Source organism: Sinohyriopsis cumingii, chromosome 3 (assembly GCF_028554795.1).
Source record: "Sinohyriopsis cumingii isolate HCF-2022 chromosome 3, ASM2855479v2, whole genome shotgun sequence".
Classification (NCBI taxonomy): domain Eukaryota; kingdom Metazoa; phylum Mollusca; class Bivalvia; order Unionida; family Unionidae; genus Sinohyriopsis; species Sinohyriopsis cumingii.
In genome coordinates, this window is record NC_142963.1 from 19,864,791 (window position 1) to 19,888,939 (window position 24,149).

Consider the following 24,149-nt stretch of genomic DNA (forward strand, 5'->3'; position numbering starts at 1 on the left):
TGTTTTCTTTGCTACTAACGTGGTAATTTTATATGCGAACTAAAAACATTGCACAACAGAAGCCATCAACACGGTTTGTTTTCTTTGCCATTAACGTTATTTTCATGAACAAGCTGACATCTTAAAAGCTTAACAGCAGCTCTCCTGCAGGTTTGTTTTCATTGCCGTTATGTTGACTCCATGATAACTGAGCAGGGCTCATTTTATTGAATGAGCATTTTGTTCAATCATCTTGTATAACCACACTGTTATAGCAATAAGACAATATCTGATGTAAAAAAAAAAACGGGGAATATTGTTTGATCCTAGGAGAAGACAAAAACAGCTCCATACCTGTGCCGCACAGTAGAAGAAAGGACAATCTACAACCAAGATGGTTGATGGTCCAAAGAGGCTAGAGAGAGAGAGAGAAGGAAAAGAAATACGGCCATGCCAATCAATCACCAACAGTGACTAAAAAAGACTGGAATCAGGTGATGCTGACATGCCCACTATCTGAGTACGATTGGTCACTCAATTATATGATGAAATCTGGTCTATCAATTCAACAGAATGTCTAAGTGAATTTTACATTAAGTTTGTAACTCTATATCTACGAGAAAATTAATCATTGCAATGCCACGTCCAATTTCATTTTGATGTAATTGATAAAATTGTTATATAATTCATCCATTAGCAATGAGACAGACAACACTTTGATCATTCTGCTCCTTCTCATCCTTTTGTTATTAGCAATGAGACAGACAACACTTTGAACATTTTGCTCCTTCTCATCCTTGTCATCAGCAATGAGACAGACAACACTTTCATCTTTCTGCTCCTTCTCATCCTTTTGTTATTAGCAATGAGACAGACAACACTTTGATCATTCTGCTCCTTCTCATCCTTTTGTTATTAGCAATGAGACAGACAACACTTTGATCATTCTGCTCCTTCTCATCCTTTTGTTATTAGCAATGAGACAGACAACTCTTTGATCATTCTGCTCCTTCTCATCCTTTTGTCATTAGCAATGAGACCGACAACACTTTGATCATTCTGCTCCTTCTCATCCTTTTGTCATTAGCAATGAGACAGACAACACTTTGATCATTCTGCTCCTTCTCATCCTTTTGTCATTAACAATGAGACAGACAACACTTTCATCAATCTGCTCCCTATCTGTACAATTACCTTTTATCCTAATTCCTGCCTTTTAAAATTCAAATGGGGAACATGTTACCAACAGAAATTATAAGTAACCCATCTATGTAAAGTGTAAAAACTAACCTGGCCTGGAATAAGATAGATACTGTACAAGCAGTCTTATCAAACAACTGAATCCTTTCTATTAGAATGACAACAATATACATCTTAAATATAGTAAGTTCTTTTCAATTCACCATTATGAAGATTATGTATCACAAGTCAAAGTTGTACCCTACTTCCAAGCTCTGTGGTCTAAACATCATTTATGATAGGCAAAGAAAGTGATATTGCAAAAAAGATGAAAGATAAAGTTCTGCAATGATACCAAACAACCAGATTTTTTTTCCAGATCTGTTTTTTTAACCTTAAAAAATGCCCATTTCAGACCAGTGTTTATGAACTTAAATCAAAAGTAATAACACAAATGAAACTTTGCAAAAGGTATGATTAGTTTAATATCTGAAGTAAAAAGGGACCAGGGCTAAAAAATCTTGAGTCCAATACAAGAAAATCAGCCAACAGAAAACAAACCGTTATGCAAGTAAACATCCAGCTAAATGAAAATTTCTTAAAAACATGTGTTTTGATGCATTCAAAAGAAATTACAAATCTCTTTTCCTACCACCATTTCAGGCAAAAAAGAAACGTATCTCCAGGGGTCGACATGTTCAGATATCATTACTGGGCAATTCCATGTACTCCGATAAAATAAATATGCATACATTTATAGCAGTGCAAACATACCAAAATACACGAAAAGTTTTTCATAATAATACACAGATCACAACCAGTGTACCAGTGAGGGACTGATCTTCACCTTATTTGATATGGATAGTGACAAGATAATATTGGTTGCTGATGAATAGGTTTTTGTTGTGTATACCAACAGACAGCTAAAGTAGTTTGTCCCTATCCTTCTGTATAGTGTCATATTTTGTTTTTCATTTGTTGTATATAAACATATGTACTGTACAACATTTACATATATGTATTATTGTACAGTGCATCCCCGCTATAACTCGCGCCGTTATAACGCGAATTCGGATATAACAGAGTCATGGCGTGGCTCCCGAAATTTTGTATATTCATTCACACATGAAATTTTTTGTTCAAAGTAAATGAAATAGTGTCTAAATTTTTTTAAATTATCATTATGGGGAAGAGATTACGTATGAATTTCGAATTTAATATGATCATGTCGTGGTTCCTGAAATTTTAAATACATGTATGTGTATTGTTCTTGTACTGGGAAAGAATATTTTTTTTAAGTACGAGAAATAGTGTGTAAAATGCTTATTATCATTTTGGGGAAGAGTTCACATATGAATTTTAATATAACATGATAGTGGCATAGCTTCTGAAATTTAACAATATCACCAAGTTCTTGAAGTGTTATGCCAAAATAAACATCAGAAATGTTACTTATTAATGGTCGATGAGTAAAGCCAGCAAGTCATCTTTGTGATTGTTTTCAATTAATTCTGTATACAGTCATTGCTCAAACAATAGCCATCATGTGTTTCTTCTTTAACTGCATACACAACCAAGCAGCAGACAATGCGGTGGTTGATAAAAGATTCTCACAGTTTAATAAACATCAAAAAACAAAAGCCGCCAACATGTTTGATGTGCTTGGTGGTGTTATTAGACGCAATCAGTTGACCAGTAAATAATGTCCGCTTTATTAGCTGGAAATTGAAAGGATATGAAGTTGTACATGCGTTCAACTTTAAAATGTCTTTTATAAAAGTGACTAGTGACCATTGCAGGCCTACTGCACTATTTCTCTGGTTTTACATGGGTATGGTGTTTGTTTGTGAACTCGTTATTAATTTCCTATTTTTTATAAAAATATTTTACCGTTATGAAAAAGCAAGTTCACAAACGCAAGTCGCTCTCTGCGCTTTGTACAAGGATTTGAATAGTAGTTTTCACACGTTTATTCGATATTCACAAAATCTGAAGTAAAAGTTATATGCACGCTGAAAGCAGGTGTTGATTGTAAATTATTCTCGCTGTAGTCATTCAGACAAATAGGCGTACAAGTGTTAATTATTGGAAATTTGCAATGGATAAATGTACATGGAAACGCATATGAGAAAATGTTAGCAGTATGAAATTTGTACAGACAACGTTAATAGACCCTGGAACGTAATGAACCGTGCACGTGCTTCGTCTTTTTTAACCTAATTTTGCTGTTAATTTTTCCCATTGAATTCAGACACATAATGATGTGTGAAAAAATTATTGAATAGTTTAAATATGTATGCAATTTTTGCAATGGAATTACATATATTATAGATTAACTGCAAGCCCTGACGGTACGATATCAGACGGCAAGTAAACGGTGTTGATATTCTGTTCATGCTGTATATTAGACGTTGAATTCAGACACAATATTCTGTGAAAAAAATTATTGAAAATTGTATATCTGTGTGTTATTTTCCAATGGAATTACATGCATTATAGATGAACTGCATGCCATGACAGCACGATAGTAAATGGTGTTAATACCCTATTCATCATACACATTAGAAATGAATATACGTATATGTGCCAACGAGTTGTTCTCTGAAAAAAGTAAAATACTGTAAAACCCCACATTAACGCGATCCTATTTTTTGGACCCCATTTACTGTGTTATAGCAGGGTTCCAGTGTATCACCAAATACATTTGGAAATCAGAAGATAGAGCATATTTTCTTTTCCTACATTAATACTGGATATATTCCATCATGTGGTACCAAAAACATGGTATTTTAAGAAGTGGCCAAGCATAAAGTTAAAATATATCATTTTTGGTACCACAGGATGAAATATATCAGGTATTAATGTAGGAAGAGTAAATCTTCTTTTACTTATCTACCAAACTTATTCCAAAAATTGATGTCTAGAAGATTTAAACTCACTCTTTGGTACAGCATGCTCAACCCAACCGAATTTTCATAAATTTACCTCACTTTCATCGCCTGGTCACATAAATATATGTGACTTAATAAAGCAGTAGGATTGTGCTGACCTAGTCTGTCGCAGTTAATCACATTTTTGTCATTCTGTAAAATGCTTAACCCTATCTGAAAAAAAAATGCAAGTCTGATTCAACATTGCATCACAGCAGGTTTGCTGTTGTTCTCAAGGATGGGGAAATAACTTAAGAGAGATGCAAACGGCAATCTGGTTAAATGAATTTATCAAACATTAACTTCCATGTATGAAATAAAAGGTAGTTTCTATTTATTTGATCTAGCTCATGAAGTACTCATTTTTGTTGTTGCAGTACAACTTTTGTTGGCACACACAATTAAGCATCGCATGGCATGATGGGAAATCTTATATTTTCACATAAAAAAGTATAGAAATGGAAAACATGAAAATTATTTTGCCATTAAGTCTATATTTCACACCTAAGTATATAATAAAAATTAATATTTTCTCCTTTTCTTTTTTTGTTTGTGCTACTCTAATACTTGTATAATACAGTAAAATGAGATGAAACTTTTCCAAAGCATTTTGGGATCATGTCTTTAGTAAAGTCAGTCATTCTCAGTCTGTCTCTCTCTCTCATAAAATATGGAATCCATATCACTGCTGCTTGTAATCAGATGCAATCAGCAGCATACACATTTTTGAACATGCTTCGGTAATAGCACAAGTATTCCCTGATTGCCTAGCTTTCATTAATTAGCAGCCTCATCATTCACACAAAAGAATAAAGATGTTCCTGCCAACAGATTGAGAAATAACACTAAAAAGCTGATTAATGTTGACCAAATTGTACTTTTTTGACGCTTGACATGTGAACATTTGTACGAAATAACCTTGAGTTTGGATGGAAAACCTGCATGCATGGTTCTTTTAGAAGGTGAGAAAAACCGGATTCACTGGAAATCTCTGCCACTAGATTCTGGAGGTCACTGCTTTTACCTCGTGTGGAATCAATTTGGATCAAAAAGTAGCAGAAAGGTGCACAAAATAATATGTATGTTATACAGCTGAAACTGCCTCAAGTGGGTGAAATTACATTATGGTTCAATGACAGCCCAAGATTCGACTGGTCAGAACTCTTTTGGAATTACATACACATCAACATCAAGCTCAGATCTTGGTGATTTATTTATCATTTTAGCCCTCTTCCATACTAAACTGCACAAAGGAAGAGGAAATAACAAACCTCAACTTCATCTGCTCGCCACTGCACAAATATCTGCATCCATATTCCATTCAAACTCCCACAACTCACAAGAAGCATTTTGACTTTAACAACTTACTCCTTCTGGTGTTGATTGGCCCTCCTCGCATGGCCAGGACTAGTTTTAGTGTGGCACCTTCATGGATGCTGTAGTCATGGAGACAATAATCATCTTCCAACTCCATAGAGTTCCAAATCAAGTGCTGCTGGGCAATGGGAATACCTGAAAATACAAAAATAAAGCCAAAATTAAATAGCTATCTCTCAATGAAGAATCCTACTATTGCAAATTATAAAGTTAAACAATCCCCATCTTTCAACCCAAAAGAGATGCTTGCATATATAAATACACTGCCTTTCAAGCACCATTTCGTAAATAAAGTAGAGATAAAGAAAACTTTAATTCCTGAAAAGGAGAGAAAAAGTAAAATCAAATAGGTATACTTCAGGAAATAAATGTCAGGCAGAATCTATGTAACAAATAAAATATAAAGATTTCATGCCCCAAAAAAATTCTGCCTAGTCTTGTTGAAATTAGTCTAGGCTTTTATGAGAAGCAGCTGTAAAAATAATTTTTGATGATACACTAAAGATGATGGATGACAAATAATGCCCAACAAACAAAAGGACCATAAAAAAAGATCACTTGCCTTTTTGGTCACATGAGTTAAAATTGATTTTAAAAAGGCAGGAAATACAACCACACCTATTATGACTGATCACCTCTTCTGCCAAGAACAAGACAGGTCATCTCTCATTACTGGATATCATATAACACAAAATCCTATATTTGCCATTTAAAATAAGGTCTTTGACAGGTGGTATTCCAAAATCAGTGGTATTTCAAGTCAAGTGTTACTGCAGTTTTTTTTGGTGGGGTGGGGTGGGGTGGAGGGAAACTCTCCATTTGATCTTTCCAGACCATTTCGAGAAACCCTTCTGCCCTAATATTATAATTTGTGTGTGCTATAGTTTTGTGTATATTAAATATCTTTTTTAAAATTATTTGGTAAAGATTTTTTCCCCTATAATATTTTTTAAAATTTTTTATTTTGTTGAAAATTTTATTTTATTTAATAAAAAAAATTATTAAAATTTTGTTAATTAATTTTTTTAGAATTTTTTTAATATATAAACGAAATTAATTATCTTCCCTAGGCATTCGTCATCTTGCATAAAAAAAAGTTGTCTGCCTTTCGGGATTATTTATCCTCTCTTAGTTTCCTTCTTTTTTCCCTTCTTCTATTTCTATCTCTGTCTTTATCCTTCATTGGTGATTGTACTGTTGTAGGAGTTTCCAATTTTGTTGTTGTTGTTGCCTCCTCTTGTTTTTGTTCTTGCTTTTTGTCCATTGCTTCTCTTTTTCTTGCTGTTTTTTTTACTCTAGGTTTTATTTTGGGGCATTGTTCTTCTTGTTCTTGCATTTCTTGCTGCTTTCCCTGTTGTTGTTGTTGGTGTCTCACATTTTTTCGTTGTGAATCAGCATTTTGTTTTCCCATCATAACTGATTGTACTGTTGTGAAATTTGTTAACTTTATTGCCTGCTCTTGCATTTCTTGGTGCTGTTGGGGTTGATTTGGTCTTGTTTTTGTTGTTGTTGTTGTCTCACTTCCTTTTGTTGTTGGTTAGTGTTTTGTTTAACTTCTGGTTGCTGGTTTTCCTGACTTTGTTGTTGTTGCTGTTGGCACTTCATGACTTGGGGGTCTCCAGTCTCTGCTTGTTTTGCCTGATTTGTTAGACATTTGAAGGGTGTATGTCCTGTATTTCCACACCTATTATATTTTCTGTTGTTATATTTTCTGTCATAGATACACCCTCTGTACCATGATTTAGCTAAAAATCCAAATATACAGAATGCTCTCTTTATGTCCTTCAATTTGTTTTTTCTTGATTTCTAGTATTTGCATTCCATTGTAAATTGTTGTTAGGGGGATAGCATTCAATTGTAAATTGTTGTTAAGGGGATAGCATTCCATTGTAAATTGTTGTTAGGGGATAGCATTCCATTGTAAATTGTTGTTATGGGGATAGTATTCCATTGTAAATTGTTGTTATGGGGATAGCATTCCATTGTAAATTGTTGTTAGGGGGATAGTTGCCAATCTGGATGAAATCACTTGGATGTTGATTTTTTTAAAAATTGTGCTGCTACATCCTCCAGTGGAATTTCTAGAGGAATGTCCGACAGATACAGTTCTCCAGTTTGTTTCTTTACTTTTCTTAATATGGGTGTTGTTTTTTTTTACTATAACTTTCTCTTTCCCTATGCTCATCTCTCTATACGGTAGAATTGGTTGTTTCTCTCTGGGTCTGATTATATATCTTTTATATCCTTTGGGGTTAACTGAGTACAAGTTTTTAATGTAATCTGGGTTCTGTACTTTCAATGCAACCATCACTGCTGCTGTTCCGGTATTCTATCTCATGGTACATGTATATGGGACATGTCAAGCTCTTGTGTTCCATCTTTGTAAGCACATTCAATAGAACTTCCCTCACTAGTTTCAGTTCTCTTGATTTGGAAAAAAATTTCCAAGGTTCTTTAGTTCTCTCCTAGCTGCCACCATTTTTCTCATGCTTTGCGTGCTAAGTTCACCTTCTAAGATTTCTTTGTAGTTTTGTAATTTCAGTCTTCTGTTTTAAGGTATTGTTTTCCATTCTACATACTCCAATGTCGAGTTGTTAGTCTTTTTTCTGGCTACATGTATCCATGTATGAAATCACAGATTGATGGGGGATTCCTCGCTGCTATTCCATTGCTCATTTCTTGCAGTTTGCTTTGTACATGCTGTTGCCGACAATAAAACAACAGACTGTACTTCTCAAGAATGAGTATCAGAATCTTTCTTTATTACATGTATAAAACACATCTGTATAAAAAAAATTGAAGTCGTTATGGCAATAGACTGTTTTTTTAATTCTATGCTGCAATGAATGCCATTGCTAAAAAAGATCAGACAGCATGACACCTAGGGCCCTTCTAAATGTAGAACGGGCCTGTGCTATAATCTGAGTTGCCTCTTGAGCTTATAAAAATTAGTGTTATCTGATTTGCCTGAAAAAAAATCCTTAGTGAATTGACAAAGTGGAGGGTGCGAAACTTGCCCAAAATGCCTGCAAGCCCATACGACCAGTAACCTGAAAATGCAACTCACCCTCTCCATAACCAACCAAGACAAAATGCAGTCAGTGACTCGATGGAAAATGATGGTAGGCATGATATCCTCCCTGAGTAAGGTTACTTATACAATGAAATGTAGAACATAAAAACATAAAATAGAATACTGATTACATTTTATTAATTCAACATAACATGGCTACTATTTACTGATGCTGATCTAGTTCCATGTCTAACTCATCAAAAGGCTTGGCATCATAGTCTAACCGTTGATGACCATTCTGAATCATAGTCTGAATAAAAATCCTCATCCACTGAATTGTCATCAACGACTTATCAGAACTAGACTCAGCTGAAGTTCAGCTCTGCGTCATGAATATCTGTCTGTAGCTCAGTGAATTTTCACATCAGCGTCTTTAAATGTAGAAGAATTTACCTAATTGAAACATCATCTGCATCATCTAGTTTTCTTTAAACTAATTTACCTTTTTAATGCATGTCTGTAATATAGTTTGTCTAAAAAGTACACCATGTTTGTTTACCTGTGACACATGAGAGCTAACTGCCTAGTTCTGTAATATAAATGAACTCTTCCATAGCTCCTGGGTCAACATGGTTGAATACATATACACAGATAACTCTTGCAGGATATATATATCAAACAAGTAGTGATGCTATGTAAGCTGATACAAAATGGTTTTTAAATCATTCATGCATGAAATGAATTCGTTAACATTATGTTATGAAAGGCTTACGTGAAAATTCACTAAGCTCAAGTCTCAGATATCATTCATGATGCCGAGATGAACAAGCTATAACAGTACTGTATTGTCATGGTCTTATGGCATGCATCCTGTTTCCATATTCTAAGTGAATTCTGTATCCCAGCTATTGTTTTCATTTCACTGTTTTGTTTCATTTCCAGGTTTTTTCCATGGATGTGTTTGGTTCTTCTGCCTATGATAGCTTCAAGACATCCAAATACCCCCACATGTTGATGTTGAGAATTTGAAGTAGCATATGTGTTATCAGACATCACACAAATGCAGATGAGTCTTATCTGGAGTTACAAGCACCTTGTGATTAAAGAAAAGTTATTTATTTTCTCATATCACCCATAATCACAAGTGGTCACCAGAAACAATTCACTGGTATTTACTTTTCACTTGGTATTTTTTTAACATTTCTTTTAATATTATAAAAATATATATATGAAGAATAAATTTACTCGGCATACCTAAAAGTCCAACTGGTCAGAGAGACTAGCTACTCGCTGATGCATCAGACCAATGTGAAAATAGATGGCATAGGATCAGCAGCAATTGCACATGCTGCCCTGGTAGCCAAGTGGTCTAAAGTGATCACTGCAATCTGTCTGCATGGGTTTGAATTTTGGGCCTTGCCAATGTGGGTATGTGAGAAATCTTGCCAGTGGCTTCCCAGAGGTTGTATTTTACCAGGATTTTCCCTGGTTCTTCCTCAACCAGTTATACTGGCTGCCATGTACAGCCTGTTGTGTGCTGAAAAAACTTCATTAAACACACAACAATAACAAAATGTGGCACTTAAATGTTTAGAAAATTCTTGAAAAACACTGGTAAATTAAAATATTCAGTGCCCCAGTTGGGTATCAAGTCATAGGTCCCTCACCCATATGAAGATCATCTGTTTACTTGTACTGAAAGCTATAAACTTTACAAACTTCAGAAACGAGCAGCACGTGTAATTTTACATGCATCTATTGATCATCCCTCAAAAGCATTCTTTACAGAACTCAAATGATTCACAATATATGACAGGATATATTTTCACAAGGCAGTTCTTTTTTTTTATAAATGTCTACATGGAACTGCACCAGAGTATCTTCAGGACTTAATCAGGTCTTTTTCAATACAATACCAGCTGAGATCAACATGACATGGAAACCTTTTAGCACCAAAACCAAGAACAGCAATTTAAAAAGAGCATCCAATGCTCTGGTACAGAGCTGTGGAACAAGCTTCCACTACATGTAAAATCTTCAGAAAATATTAGAGTATTTAAGAAGAGATATCATGAGTATGTATGTGCTTCTAATAGATAATGTAATTTAGTATTTCAATACTGAACATGTTAAAATAAACAGCAATTACTGCTACATGTATCTTCATATAATGTGCATTGTTATACTCTCCTTAAGAGGGCCTCATGGGAGAATAGTCCTTGACTAATAATGAGTCACCCTCTATAAATAAAGTATTATTATTATTATTATTATTACATACAAAGCAAAGCATGTGACCTGTAAATGTGGAAAAATACTTGTTCTGTTCTCTGTATGACACTGGTAAGCAATAACTTGCCATATATGAATAATAATAACAAGCTGTCCATGTCAACAGGGTAATGCAACACTGGTTAGCAATAACTTGCCATATATGAATAATAACAAGCTGTCCATGCTAACAGGGTAATGCAACAATGGTTGGCAATAACTTGCCATATATGAATAATAATAACAAGCTGTCCATGCTAACAGGGTAATGCAACAATGGTAGGCAATAACTTGCCATATATGAATAATAACAAGCTGTCCATGCTAACAGGGTAATGCAACAATGGTTGGCAATAACTTGCCATATATGAATAATAACAAGCAGTCCATGCTAACAGGGTAATGCAACAATGGTTGGCAATAACTTGCCATATATGAATAATAATAACAAGCTGTCCATGCTAACAGGGTAATGCAACAATGGTTGGCAATAACTTGCCATATATGAATAATAATAACAAGCTGTCCATGCTAACAGGGTAATGCAACAATGGTAGGCAATAACTTGCCATATATGAATAATAACAAGCTGTCCATGCTAACAGGGTAATGCAACAATGGTTGGCAATAACTTGCCATATATGAATAATAATAACAAGCAGTCCATGCTAACAGGGTAATGCAACAATGGTTGGCAATAACTTGCCATATATGAATAATGATAACAAGCTGTCCATGCTAACAGGGTAATGCAACATTGGTTGGCAATAACTTGCCATATATGAATAATAATAACAAGCTGTCCATGCTAACAGGGTAATGCAACAATGGTAGGCAATAACTTGCCATATATGAATAATAACAAGCTGTCCATGCTAACAGGGTAATGCAACAATGGTTGGCAATAACTTGCCATATATGAATAATAACAAGCTGTCCATGCTAACAGGGTAATGCAACAATGGTTGGCAATAACTTGCCATATATGAATAATAACAAGCTGTCCATGCTAACAGGGTAATGCAACAATGGTTGGCAATAACTTGCCATATATGAATAATAATAACAAGCTGTCCATGCTAACAGGGTAATGCAACAATGGTTGGCAATAACTTGCCATATATGAATAATAATAACAAGCTGTCCATGCTAACAGGGTAATGCAACAATGGTAGGCAATAACTTGCCATATATGAATAATAACAAGCTGTCCATGCTAACAGGGTAACGCAACAATGGTTGGCAATAACTTGCCATATATGAATAATAATAACAAGCTGTCCATGCTAACAGGGTAATGCAACAATGGTTGGCAATAACTTGCCATATATGAATAATAATAACAAGCTGTCCATGCTAACAGGGTAATGCAACAATGGTTGGCAATAACTTGCCATATATGAATAATAACAAGCTGTCCATGCTAACAGGGTAATGCAACAATGGTTGGCAATAACTTGCCATATATGAATAATAACAAGCTGTCCATGCTAACAGGGTAATGCAACAATGGTTGGCAATAACTTGCCATATATGAATAATAACAAGCTGTCCATGCTAACAGGGTAATGCAACAATGGTAGGCAATAACTTGCCATATATGAATAATAATAACAAACTGTCCATGCTAACTGGGTAATGCAACATTGGTTAGCAATACTTTGCCATATATGAATAATAACAACAAGCTGTCCATGCTAACAGGGTAATGCAACAATGGTTGGCAATAACTTGCCATATATGAATAATAATAACAAGCTGTCCATGCTAACAGGGTAATGCAACAATGGTTGGCAATAACTTGCCATATATGAATAATAATAACAAGCTGTCCATGCTAACAGGGTAATGCAACATTGGTTAGCAATAACTTGCCATATATGAATAATAACAAGCTGTCCATGCTAACAGGGTAATGCAACAATGGTTGGCAATAACTTGCCATATATGAATAATAATAACAACAAGCTGTCCATGCTAACAGGGTAATGCAACAATGGTAGGCAATAACTTGCCATATATGAATAATAATAACAAACTGTCTATGCTAACTGGGTAATGCAACATTGGTTAGCAATACTTTGCCATATATGAATAATAACAACAAGCTGTCCATGCTAACAGGGTAATGCAACAATGGTTTGCAATAACTTGCCATATATGAATAATAACAAGCTGTCCATGCTAACAGGGTAATGCAACAATGGTTGGCAATAACTTGCCATATATGAATAATAATAACAAGCTGTCCATGCTAACTGGGTAATGCAACATTGGTTAGCAATACTTTGCCATTTACAAATAATAACAAGCTGTCCATGCTAACAAGGTAATGCAACATTGGTGGTTAACAATAATTTGCCATTTATAAATAATAAGCTGTCCAAGTGATATGACTGAAAAATTGTTATAGCTATGTTAAAACCCAAATCACACAAACGTACACACACACACACACACACACTCTCACGCAACACTGGTTAAATCACAGGATACCTGTGATTCTTTTACAATTAAGCTAAGCTAGTGACATAAAAGCTCAAGAGACAACATTTTTCTCCTTAGCATTTATAATTACATTGTATTTTAATCCATGGAGTGTTTGTTTTCTGTGACACATCTACTACACTGTGACATAGCTACTGTAATTACATGAACAAAACATGAAGGAATTGATTTTACTAATTGAAATAAAAGAGAACCATGACTTTCAACCTCATTCAGTGTACAACTTTGACTAAGCAACATGAAGATTTATGCAGCATACAGAAAACTGAGCAATCGAAGCCCCATGAAAATGTTTCCCTAAGTATCAAGATGAAATATCCTGTCAGAAAATCGACATTGAGTCAAAGATGAAGACTTACAAATAAAGATCCTATGAACAGAGGTAATGCCAAAAGTATCATAGATTATGCACATGAACATGCAGAAATTGTGAAACAGTTTGAACATGCATTGGTAATGTGTGCTCCTCTTCATCAGAATGTGAATGCATATCAGTCCTTTGAACAATATCAAAAGTCCTAAAAACACTGAAGCACAACACACTCCAATTGCTTATGAACATTGATTCTGCCAATCCAATCAATACTAAGGACATTAATAAGGAAATGGGGTACTGGTATAAAACATGACCTAGCAAAAACATTGCTATGAAATTAAAGAAGAAATTCAGAAGACAATCTGACAAAATCTGGAATGTGATGGTAGCAGAGGAATGCCAAAGTTGGTTAAAGAAGACAACTGCAACCAACTTTGGCATTCCTCAGCTACTATCACAATTCAGAGAACTGAAATGTATGTCAACGCAACTTGAATATGCATCCACCTGCTTGTGACAGAATTTGATTCAATCAGAAAAAGATGTCAAAGTGTAGTCTGACTAAAGCAATGAGAGTTTTATCTGTGGAAAAGTGTCTATATAGGTTGACCAGGGAACACACTACACAATGCCATTAATTTATACTTAACAAATCATAAATGATCTCGTCATTGCACTCAACCGATGACCAAGTCTTTTTCAGTCATCCTGGAAGGTCTGAATATGTTTATTTTTTCATAATTTCCATTCTATTTGGACCTGGTACATTTGATTACCTGCAGTGCCACTGGTTTTGCAATAGATGAATTTCATGTAAGTGATTCCCACCAGTAAATCCATACTTAAACTCGTAGCATCTAAAGCAGTGGTTCCCAACCATTTTAAGGATGAGGACTCCTTAACTTACAAAACTTTTGTGAACACACACACACTAAAAGCTGTACTAAATACATAACCCCTTGCCCCCATTCCCTAAGGGGTCCATGGCCCTGAGGTTGGGAACCACTGAATCAAAAACATATGGTAATGCAGCACTACTGATGGTCATTTTTAGCTGTAGATAAAACCAGACCAACGTTTGATAAAAATGTGCAGATTTCCTATAATATTTTACAGTGACAGTCTCTAATTAATGAGCAATCAATTTCTGCTTGCTTATGTGCATGTTTATGGTTCTTTTAAAATGTTTTAAGATTAAAAATTGCATTTTCTGCAATTTATAGAAACAAATAAGAAATATTAAAGGTCCAATATGCAAGTGCTGCTTACATATGACAGGTTCACTGCCAAAAAATGAACCATAATTTTTTGGCCCTGTTCCTAAGAACATATTTCCCAGAAAAAATAAAACAAAGACTAAAAATTCTGAATAGTTCTAACATACACCATACATGACAAGCTCTCCAAAAAAGGTAATATTATCTTTTCTGCCTGATCACACACATACACATTCCAATTAAATAATGTTGGAGTGAGCCTGCCACATTTATTAGTAATCTTTCTGCCCTTGCAACATGTAGCAATGATAGATCTCAGTGATCTGACCTCTGTTAACAGACAATAGCATTAAAGTCAAAATCTGTGAATCCAACTTTTGGAGCAGAACAAAATCTCACTTTATTTGCAGGAACTTTCTAAAGGATTAACAAAATCAAACTTTGTTTAAACTGATCACCCTGAATAAACAGGCATGCCACATGTAAAATCAGCTGACTTATGTCTGTACTCTTCACAAATGCATGCATTCAAGCTGTTGGAGAAGACTGCAAGTGGCATTCATTTAACCAGTGAACCTGTCATGGTATCAGTGTTTACTGAGAATTTGTTTTGTGGCAAACACCCAAGATATTTCAAACCTGAAACACTATCTCTGTCTACCTTTTGTATAATCTTTTGTAGTGGGAGCACATAGCAGACTTGAAATGAATAGCTAGCAATGGAAAATTTAGAACATATAAAAGCAAAATTTAGAACATGCAAAGTATTTTTGGCCATGAACAATTTAGTCAATAAGGGACATCATATCAATTTGTATGCAAAGTTATTTCAATACTACATCAAGCATGTATGTATACAGGCTGCTCCAGTGGCCTAAGTGATTAGAGCATCTGCTCTGGATATGGGAGGTCATGGGTTCAAACACTGTTCAGTGACATACCAAAGACTTATACAAATGATATTCACAGCTGCCTCACTTTGTGCTCAGCATTAAGAGGCTAATAATGTTAGTACTGGTTGGTCTGGTGTCAGGATAATGTCATAAACAATAGCGACTTATAACGGACATTATTTAGTATGGTGGTGGTATCCTTGAAGTGCTATCATATTAACACATTAACTCCTAGCGATGGGTTAACGTGGCAGGAGGTAGTAGCCTACTGCTGAGCTCTGTAGCGTCATGGTCATGCATGATACACTATCATTTAGTACGGTGGTGGTATCCTTGAAGTGCTATCATATTAATGTATCAAAACATTGTATCATGTATCACCAAAGTGTTGGCAAAAAATAATTTAAAGTGCTTTTATTATTTTCAGTGTAAAGGTTCAGTCAATATAAATCAAAATTATGTACTGTACTATTAAAAAATTAACTTCCATAGGTTATAATAAATAATCAATTACACTGAATGCCTGCCTTTAATCATATTATTGAACTGGAATAATATTTTTTCCAGTTTAAGGGATAAAGTTTTAAAAGTTATAAATCTGTCTTATTTCAATTTCAAGCAGTGGCATGAACAGAATGTATTGATCATTACTAAACAACCCACCCACCAACACTATACTCACACAGCAACAGCACTCAATTGATTTGCTTTGTCATGTATCACACAAAGGAATAAGACGTACAAACTTGCTTCTTGACGGATCATGTCAAGTAATTGGATACCTTACCTCACTGAATTATTCTTTGTAATTGTTGTTAAATAAGATCAGGCATCTATTAGCAAACAAACACTAAATATACCAATTTAATAAAGTTAAAAGGCATATCAATACTGAGTAATCACAGTCACCAAGTTCATACAGGCCCTGATATGTTGTTAATGAAAAGCCAAGTCTTTTGTTTCCAATGTCATATATCAAATGGCTTCATAAAAAAAAGACTGTGACCAGTGTACATGTCCTGAAATTCTTTATAACAACCAGATAGTCTCCACATTTGTAGTTGAAATTCTATGCCTATGCCATGTGTCAATAAATATTGTGATACACAAGCTACATACGATACATATTGATACATGTAACAAATGAAGAAGCAAACAACCAACAATTCATGGCCAATGAAGAATTTTCAAAGTAACTTTTATAAGGTATAATATACTTTTTGATGCAAAGCTCCATCTTCAGTAGTATTGTGGCAAAAAACTGTATGCATCAATACATCTCTTAATCATTTAACCTCATCCACAATATACTGAAATGTATTTCTGTAAGGGAAAGAGTAGATAATAAAAATGTATATTAAAGACCCCAAATGATAACTGTAGATTAGTCAAATCAAAGATGTGATTACTACAACTGCCATTTGGCAACCTCTGTAAAAAGACAAGTCACTTTCATAAATATTTTTTACCCAAATCAGTACAAGTGACTAAAATGGCATCACAAATTACTAAAATGACATCTAGTGCATTTGCTGCCACTTCCTCTTTGAAAGTCAAGTATCATGTAGCTTCTTAATACTGTGCTTAAACAGACAGATCAATAAACAAAGACACCAAACACACATCTTCAGTGGTATAATGTAAGTGAAGATAATAAAACACAACATAATTTTTTTTCTATAACAAAGTATTACATTGTCATTGTGCCATGTACTAGGCATACTACATGAAAACGTCATCTGATCTCAAGATAATGAATTGTTCCAAAATCATACAATTATATACTGTTACCAAAACTGAACACATTATTTACAGATCTAAGCTTTTTATATGGATTTTGTTTGTAGGTCATAACTAAATATGTCCACAAAACAGTACATGTTTAGTTGTGTTCCATTCTATTTGTTAAAATTAGTACATAAACAGTCAATATGTTATTTGTATATGTTCAATGGAAAAACATCATTCTGAATGTTGTGTAAACAAGTGCAATCAAGGTGTGTCTGTTTGTGTGTATATATATATATATATATATATATATATATATATATATATATACTGTTGGCACTTTTGACTAGTCATGTACCAATATTATTAACCACCTTCTGAGAATAATAATCGGACTCAAATAATTTTACACTTCTACTCGTATTTATGAGTGGTGACTGAGGAAGGACAAGTTATTTTTTTCTGGACAAGTTGCATTTTAAGCAGATGTAGTATATTCATGCACAGTGTAGGACAAGTTAAACTGGTATAGGACAATCCAAGGTTCCAATTCACTTGTACTGCATGACCAGCAGCCTAATGAATATTTGTTATGCCCTGAAAATGACATGTTCAGAAAAAGGATTGTTCCAAATTAAATGAATGTAGTGAAATAGACCTGTAAACAATGTAAAAGTTTTCTAAGATGGTGATTCAACTGATGTTTCTTTCATACTTTAATTTCCTCAATTTGAAGATTTATTGCTACACACTGTGGCCAGATATATTTTAAAAACTGTGGCAACATCATGTTCAACTTCTCTTACATTAGCATTAAAAAAAACAGAATCTAAAACCTGGAGACAAAAATATCAACATGCAAAATTAAAATGTTTTAAAAAATATGTATGAATGGCATCAATCAACATAAACAGGGTTTTTCAAATGATTCCAGAGTTCTATGAAGATCCCAATGCTACAGTATCTATATAGTGTCATTGTGAAATCACAAATATATTTTCAAGCATTTCGACAGGAATTGGACTATAATTATAACAACAGACAGAAACCCTTCTGTGACCTTAATTTTCATGTTAAACTACATTACAAGACTGACATGTACCACCATATCCCTTTGATTTTCTCCATTTTCATACCACCCACAAAAATTGTATGCATATTTTGTAAGAATGTCCTGACCTCTCTCAATCTCCATCCCCCTGGGGGGTTGGGGGTACATCAAAGAATCTGAAATTGTTGAGAAACTATACTGATCAAAGAACAGATCCTTCTTACTATACCCAACAATCTGAAAAAACTGTAATCATTATATCATTTTGGAGATGTGTTAGCTGGACACCATTTCTGCTCATTCACTATTGATTACAAAACCCATTAAAAGGCTCTCCAAATTAATAATCATCAAACTGAATAAATTTAAGTTTTAAAAAAAATATAGTCTTGTTTTGCAGTTCTTGAGGTTAGTATTCTTAATAAATTTGTATCTTTTGTTACATCCATGGCAAGAAATTTTCTTGCCTATCTGATGACTGGAATTATCCTCTAATTACATCATCATTCGCAATTCATGTTAGCCAGATCATTTCAATCCATTTTCTGTTATTCTTACATGCAAGTCATAACCAGTCATATGTTTTTGGCTTTTTTTAATTAAACTTGAAATATAACAGGTATGTAACAACAGAAATGAATAATGAATGGAAACTGGTTACCCAGTATGAACAGAGGCTGAAAAAATCTCAAGTACCTGAAAATCAGTTGTCACACTTAAACTGTTTTTGAATAAAGAAGCAAAATATGATATAAATTGAAATCTTTCGCAAATTTATAACCATTTGTACTATTTTTCATCAATATAGAGCAAACACAATGAGTGAGAAAGTTGTCACACTTTCCTTTCATCTACCAATCTCCCTAAAATTGCTGTATATATTGTAAATGGGTAGCAAAAAGATGTAAATTTTTTTTAAAAAAATGCTTGATACAATGTCAGCTATTTTTCCATCTGCTGCTAATATTTTTTATATGAAACCAATTTGCAAAATTTGAAAACCTGTCAGCAATCAATCACCGCTTTTTAAAACTTTTGACACGATCAAGATAAGTATTTTCCTCTCAATATCACAAATAGGCATTTTTGGAATTTCATCATATTTGTCAGATTTTCTCATGTAGTATTCATGACACATGTTATTTCCAGACATGCTGAGAAATAACTTTATAATTTAATAGTTTATTTTGTTCTATGGATCTCAAATGTGTGTAGTCCTGCTTTCTAATGGATCTGAATGTCTGTGATGAATCACTAAAAACTACAAATGGGCATTATGACACCCTCGTTATGGACACGACAAAACTTATCTATTTTACTTTTATGATCAATTAAGTATGGACCACTTCATGAGTGTTATCTATTTACTGTTAACTGCAGATGACAAGCACCAGCTTGAAATTTTATTGACTATTTCTTGAAATAATTACCTTTTCATAGACATAACACTTATTTTATGACACTGAATTCTGTACCATATATCTACACACATTTCAATATCACATTTACAAGTATTATGTCTCTCTCCCTTCCTCACACAGCATACAGAGAGATGGATGAGAATAAGCAAAGAACTATGTGCTGAAACATGTATGCATGCATAGACAGGATTATAAATTTCTTGCTATTTCTACCCAAATATGCTGGGATGATACGTGCATATCAACTGGTATTCTCTGCATATATGGAGCAAGGGTTATCAGATGTCATTCTTTGTATGGGTCCTCTTTTATTAGTGTATTCAAATGTCTACTCTCTCAGAAGATGTCTTTAGATTCAGTTTATCTCAAGGTCATATCTATATTACAGCACAATTAGGCAACTTTTCTGCTGTCTGTCAATTACATGTGCATCATAAATTAATATCCAAGTATGTACAAACTGGACTGGGCCAGTGGCTTCTGAAATGATAACTGCCAAATTGCACAATCAAGCAAAATGTTTGGGGAATATATATTGGTTTTCGAAATGGCTTAAGCTGTGACCAACAATAATCTAAGCCAGTAACTATGAGCAAAGGCCATGCAAGCCCAACAGCACTTTCATAATGTTCCAGGGCCTGGCTCTGGACACATGCTAATTGCTAAAAGAAATTAGTACCCAAATGAAAGTCCCAAACATGACATTAGATACATCACATAATAACACAAGAAATACTTTCCTTTGTAAGTAAACATCTTAAAGTCTATACTTTACATATTAATTCAAAATGAAACTAAAAAACAAACACAGAAAAAAATCAATTGCTTTTATTTTTAAATGCATCTTTTACACAAAAAAGACGAGAGTCCCTTGCAGGAATTGATGCTCTACTGAGCTAAAAGAGTATCCAGGTATTCAAGAGAGGACCTTTTCTTCCTTTTAATTGTCAGGTGTTAAACCACCACTGATATTCTTCAATGAAAGCAAATTTTTCAAATTAGATGCTGTGGTATACATAAATGATGTCAACTTGGCACCATTCTCATTTAGGTCAAAGTACACATAATAAGCCTTTTGATGAAAACCTATGTCATGAGGATCATCCACACAGGGGCCATTATAAGTGACAAGAAGACTTTTCAAGCAGTCATCATGGCAGCCATAATGAATGTATTACTGGCACCATTTCCAATTAGGACATGCTGAAAACCTCGTCATAATCATCATCCATTCTGGGGAAGTAGTGACAAAAAGATTTTTAAGACAGTCTAGCACCATTTTTATTTAAGACCAAATAATGTAAGTATCATGAGAAGTCGATTGGTGAAAATGTCATGTTGATAGTGTCATGCATTTGGAAGCAAGTTGAGATAATATTTATATCAATATACGACTTGCCACTCACGAGGATTTGCAATAACAATACTTTTAAGATGGCCAATGTGATGACCATATTGGATGTCAGATCACAACCGTTTTCATTTAAAACCAACTGAACATCATGACAAGCTTTCAGGCAAAAAACCCATGTCAGTATGACTCTCTGTGCATGCAGAGTTGTAATGACAAGATGTTTAAAATAGCTGCCATGGTGCCATTTAGCACCAACCATATGTCATAACAAATATTGTAGCAAAGATTTCCATGTTGATATCACCATAAATTCAGGAGAAGTAGCAATAACAAGATTTTCCAGATGACTAACATGATGGCTATTTTGGATGTCATATTGGCACTATTTTCATTGAGGACATATAAGTGTTTTAGTGAAAGCCTTATCTTGATTTGTTATCATTCAAGAGGAATAACAAGGTTTTCAAGATGGCAACCATACTGGACATCAGATCTGCACCATTTTTATTTATGACCAACTAGACATCATAAGAAGTCAGTTAATGAAAACAATCTTTTGATATGACCATCCATTTTGGAGGTATAGCAGAAAAAAGATTTTCAATTGGGCTGTCATGCTGTAATGTCTTGCTGTAATGTCAGATAGGCACCACTTTCATTTAGCACCTACAAAATATGATATAAAGTATTTCTGAGAAAATCACATGTTGATTTGTCTGTCAGTATCAACTCTGGAGGATTAGCAACAAGATTTTCAAGATTGTCATTCTGGTGGCCATATTGAATGTCTGAGCAGCAGCAGTTTAACTGAAGACCAATTAGACCATTGGGTCTTATCCTTTTTGCCATTAACCCAGATTCAAGGTCAATGCACACTCATCATCCTCACTACATGCTTCCTTCCACCCATCAAATGCTAAAAACCACTTGGGTAGGAAATTAAAAATTAATAATGTTGATCTATGTGAGCCACCAAATAAGAATGGCAACCCATGGGCAAAGATCCGCTGACTCTGACCAAGGGATGAATGTGTGTTTAGAGTTTCCAGGCAATCCTCCAAGTAGTTTAGGAGTAGCGATAACAAAGCGATAACAAACTTGTACTAATGGACAGATGGACAAATGACAGACAACTGACCATACCATAAGCTCTTCTAGTCTATGACCAGTAGTGATCAAGATGCATTTCATCAAATTGGCTTAAAATGATATCAGGCTGGTATATGTTATCTACTGGTAGGTGTACTATACTCGGCAAAATATGATAAAGACAAAAATGCAAGTTAGGAATGCACACACAAATGATCCAAATATCTATTTATAGTGCAAGTTTTTGCTTCATTTTTTGGTCTGAGACTATGTTTTCAAAATAGTCTTCAGCTTTCCATAAACTGGATTCTCAATTTAGGGAGAAATGTAGTCATGGATTTGCATTTTTAAAATTCTAATGAGAAACTCTGATCCAATCACTACTAATAGAATATATCTTGTGAAAGGATGACATATATGGGGGTGACTTAACAAACACTATGACTATAAAGAAAAGCAAGTACTTCTATTTGACTACACACAATACTGAACACAAAGAAATTTAATCATAAACCCATTGAATCAGTAATGTATAGAATTATTTTGAAAAGAATGTTCTTGTGAGCACTTGATTAGTATTTAAATTTTCAGAACTGAATATTATCTTTCTATTTACTCAATGAAGGATCAAAGATCTTGTAAAATGTCATTCAAATAGACTACAGATTTGGAAGACTGTTTTACAAGTCACATAGTATTATTTGCAATACATAATAGTTCACTAGCTGGTAGCTCTTAAAATTACTAAAATCTGGTATGGCCTGATTAAGTATAAACTCTTATCTTAGCACTACATGTGACAGCATGCAAAGGTAACCGTATCATATAAATTATTTATATAATTGTTTACAGGTAATCATTTTCACAGTAAAGAAAAAAAATAATGTAATGCTGTGAAATATTTGGATGTTCTGGTCTCACATATAATTTCAACACTAATATGATAATATTTTAAGTAATTTACACCAATTATGATGATCAGTTATAGAATTATTGCATTGATAACTAATCTTGTCTATTCAGTTCTGTCATTTTTACACTTATTATGAAAAACACCATACATTTAATGATGACACTATGGTTGATGATTCATCCACAAGTTTAGACAATGTAATTCTTGCACACATTTCTGTAATATAATGCAACTGTGAGATTTTTTCACAATAAGCAATTTAACTAATTTGTTGGTCAATTTCTTATTTTTTCCAACCTATATTTCAATTCCTTCCAACAAATTACTAGTTTCATCTGCTGTATATTATATGTACATTCCTAATGATCAATCTATTCTATCAAGCAGGGATAACACAAACACACACATAACATTATATCTAAGTTTTTATGTGGAAGACAAACACTTTTTTTTATCTGATGCAAAACATCATCAAGCAGGTACAATAACTAGAGTCCCTTAAAAAAAACATTTACTGGAAAAAAAAGAATATTGAAAATATATCTCAGATTCTTCAGTGTGTGATATTTGGATTTTTAATGTAGTTTTAAAAAAAATTCAGTCATATCACAACGATGTCTGCAGTGCGGCAGTTTATAGTGATGTCTAGCATTGGGACATCATGTCGCAGACATGTAGCGTGATGTCCCACCCAGTCACATTATCCTGACACCAGGCCGACCAGTCCTAACACTAACCTCGTAATGCTGAGCACCAAGCAAGGAAGCTGTTAGTACCATTTTTGTAAGTCTCTGGTATAACTCGGCCGGGGATTGAACCCACGACCTCCCGCATCCGATGCGGATGCTCTAACCACTAGGCCACCGGAGCAGTCATATTCTTCAGCTTTAATAAGATTTTCAGATTAGCT

The 24,149-nt window shown here is 34.2% G+C and overlaps 1 protein-coding gene across 1 annotated transcript in view; it reads right to left on the reverse strand.

Annotated features, from left to right (window-relative positions):
- The window catches only part of LOC149802506 (AN1-type zinc finger protein 4-like), a 75,581-nt gene that overhangs the window by 37,888 nt on the left and 13,544 nt on the right, over window positions 1-24,149 (reverse strand). Inside the window, exon 2 of the mRNA XM_089951749.1 lies at window positions 5,457-5,600. Coding sequence (XP_089807875.1) covers window positions 5,457-5,600 — 144 coding nt within the window. The remainder of the gene's footprint in view (window positions 1-5,456; window positions 5,601-24,149) is intronic.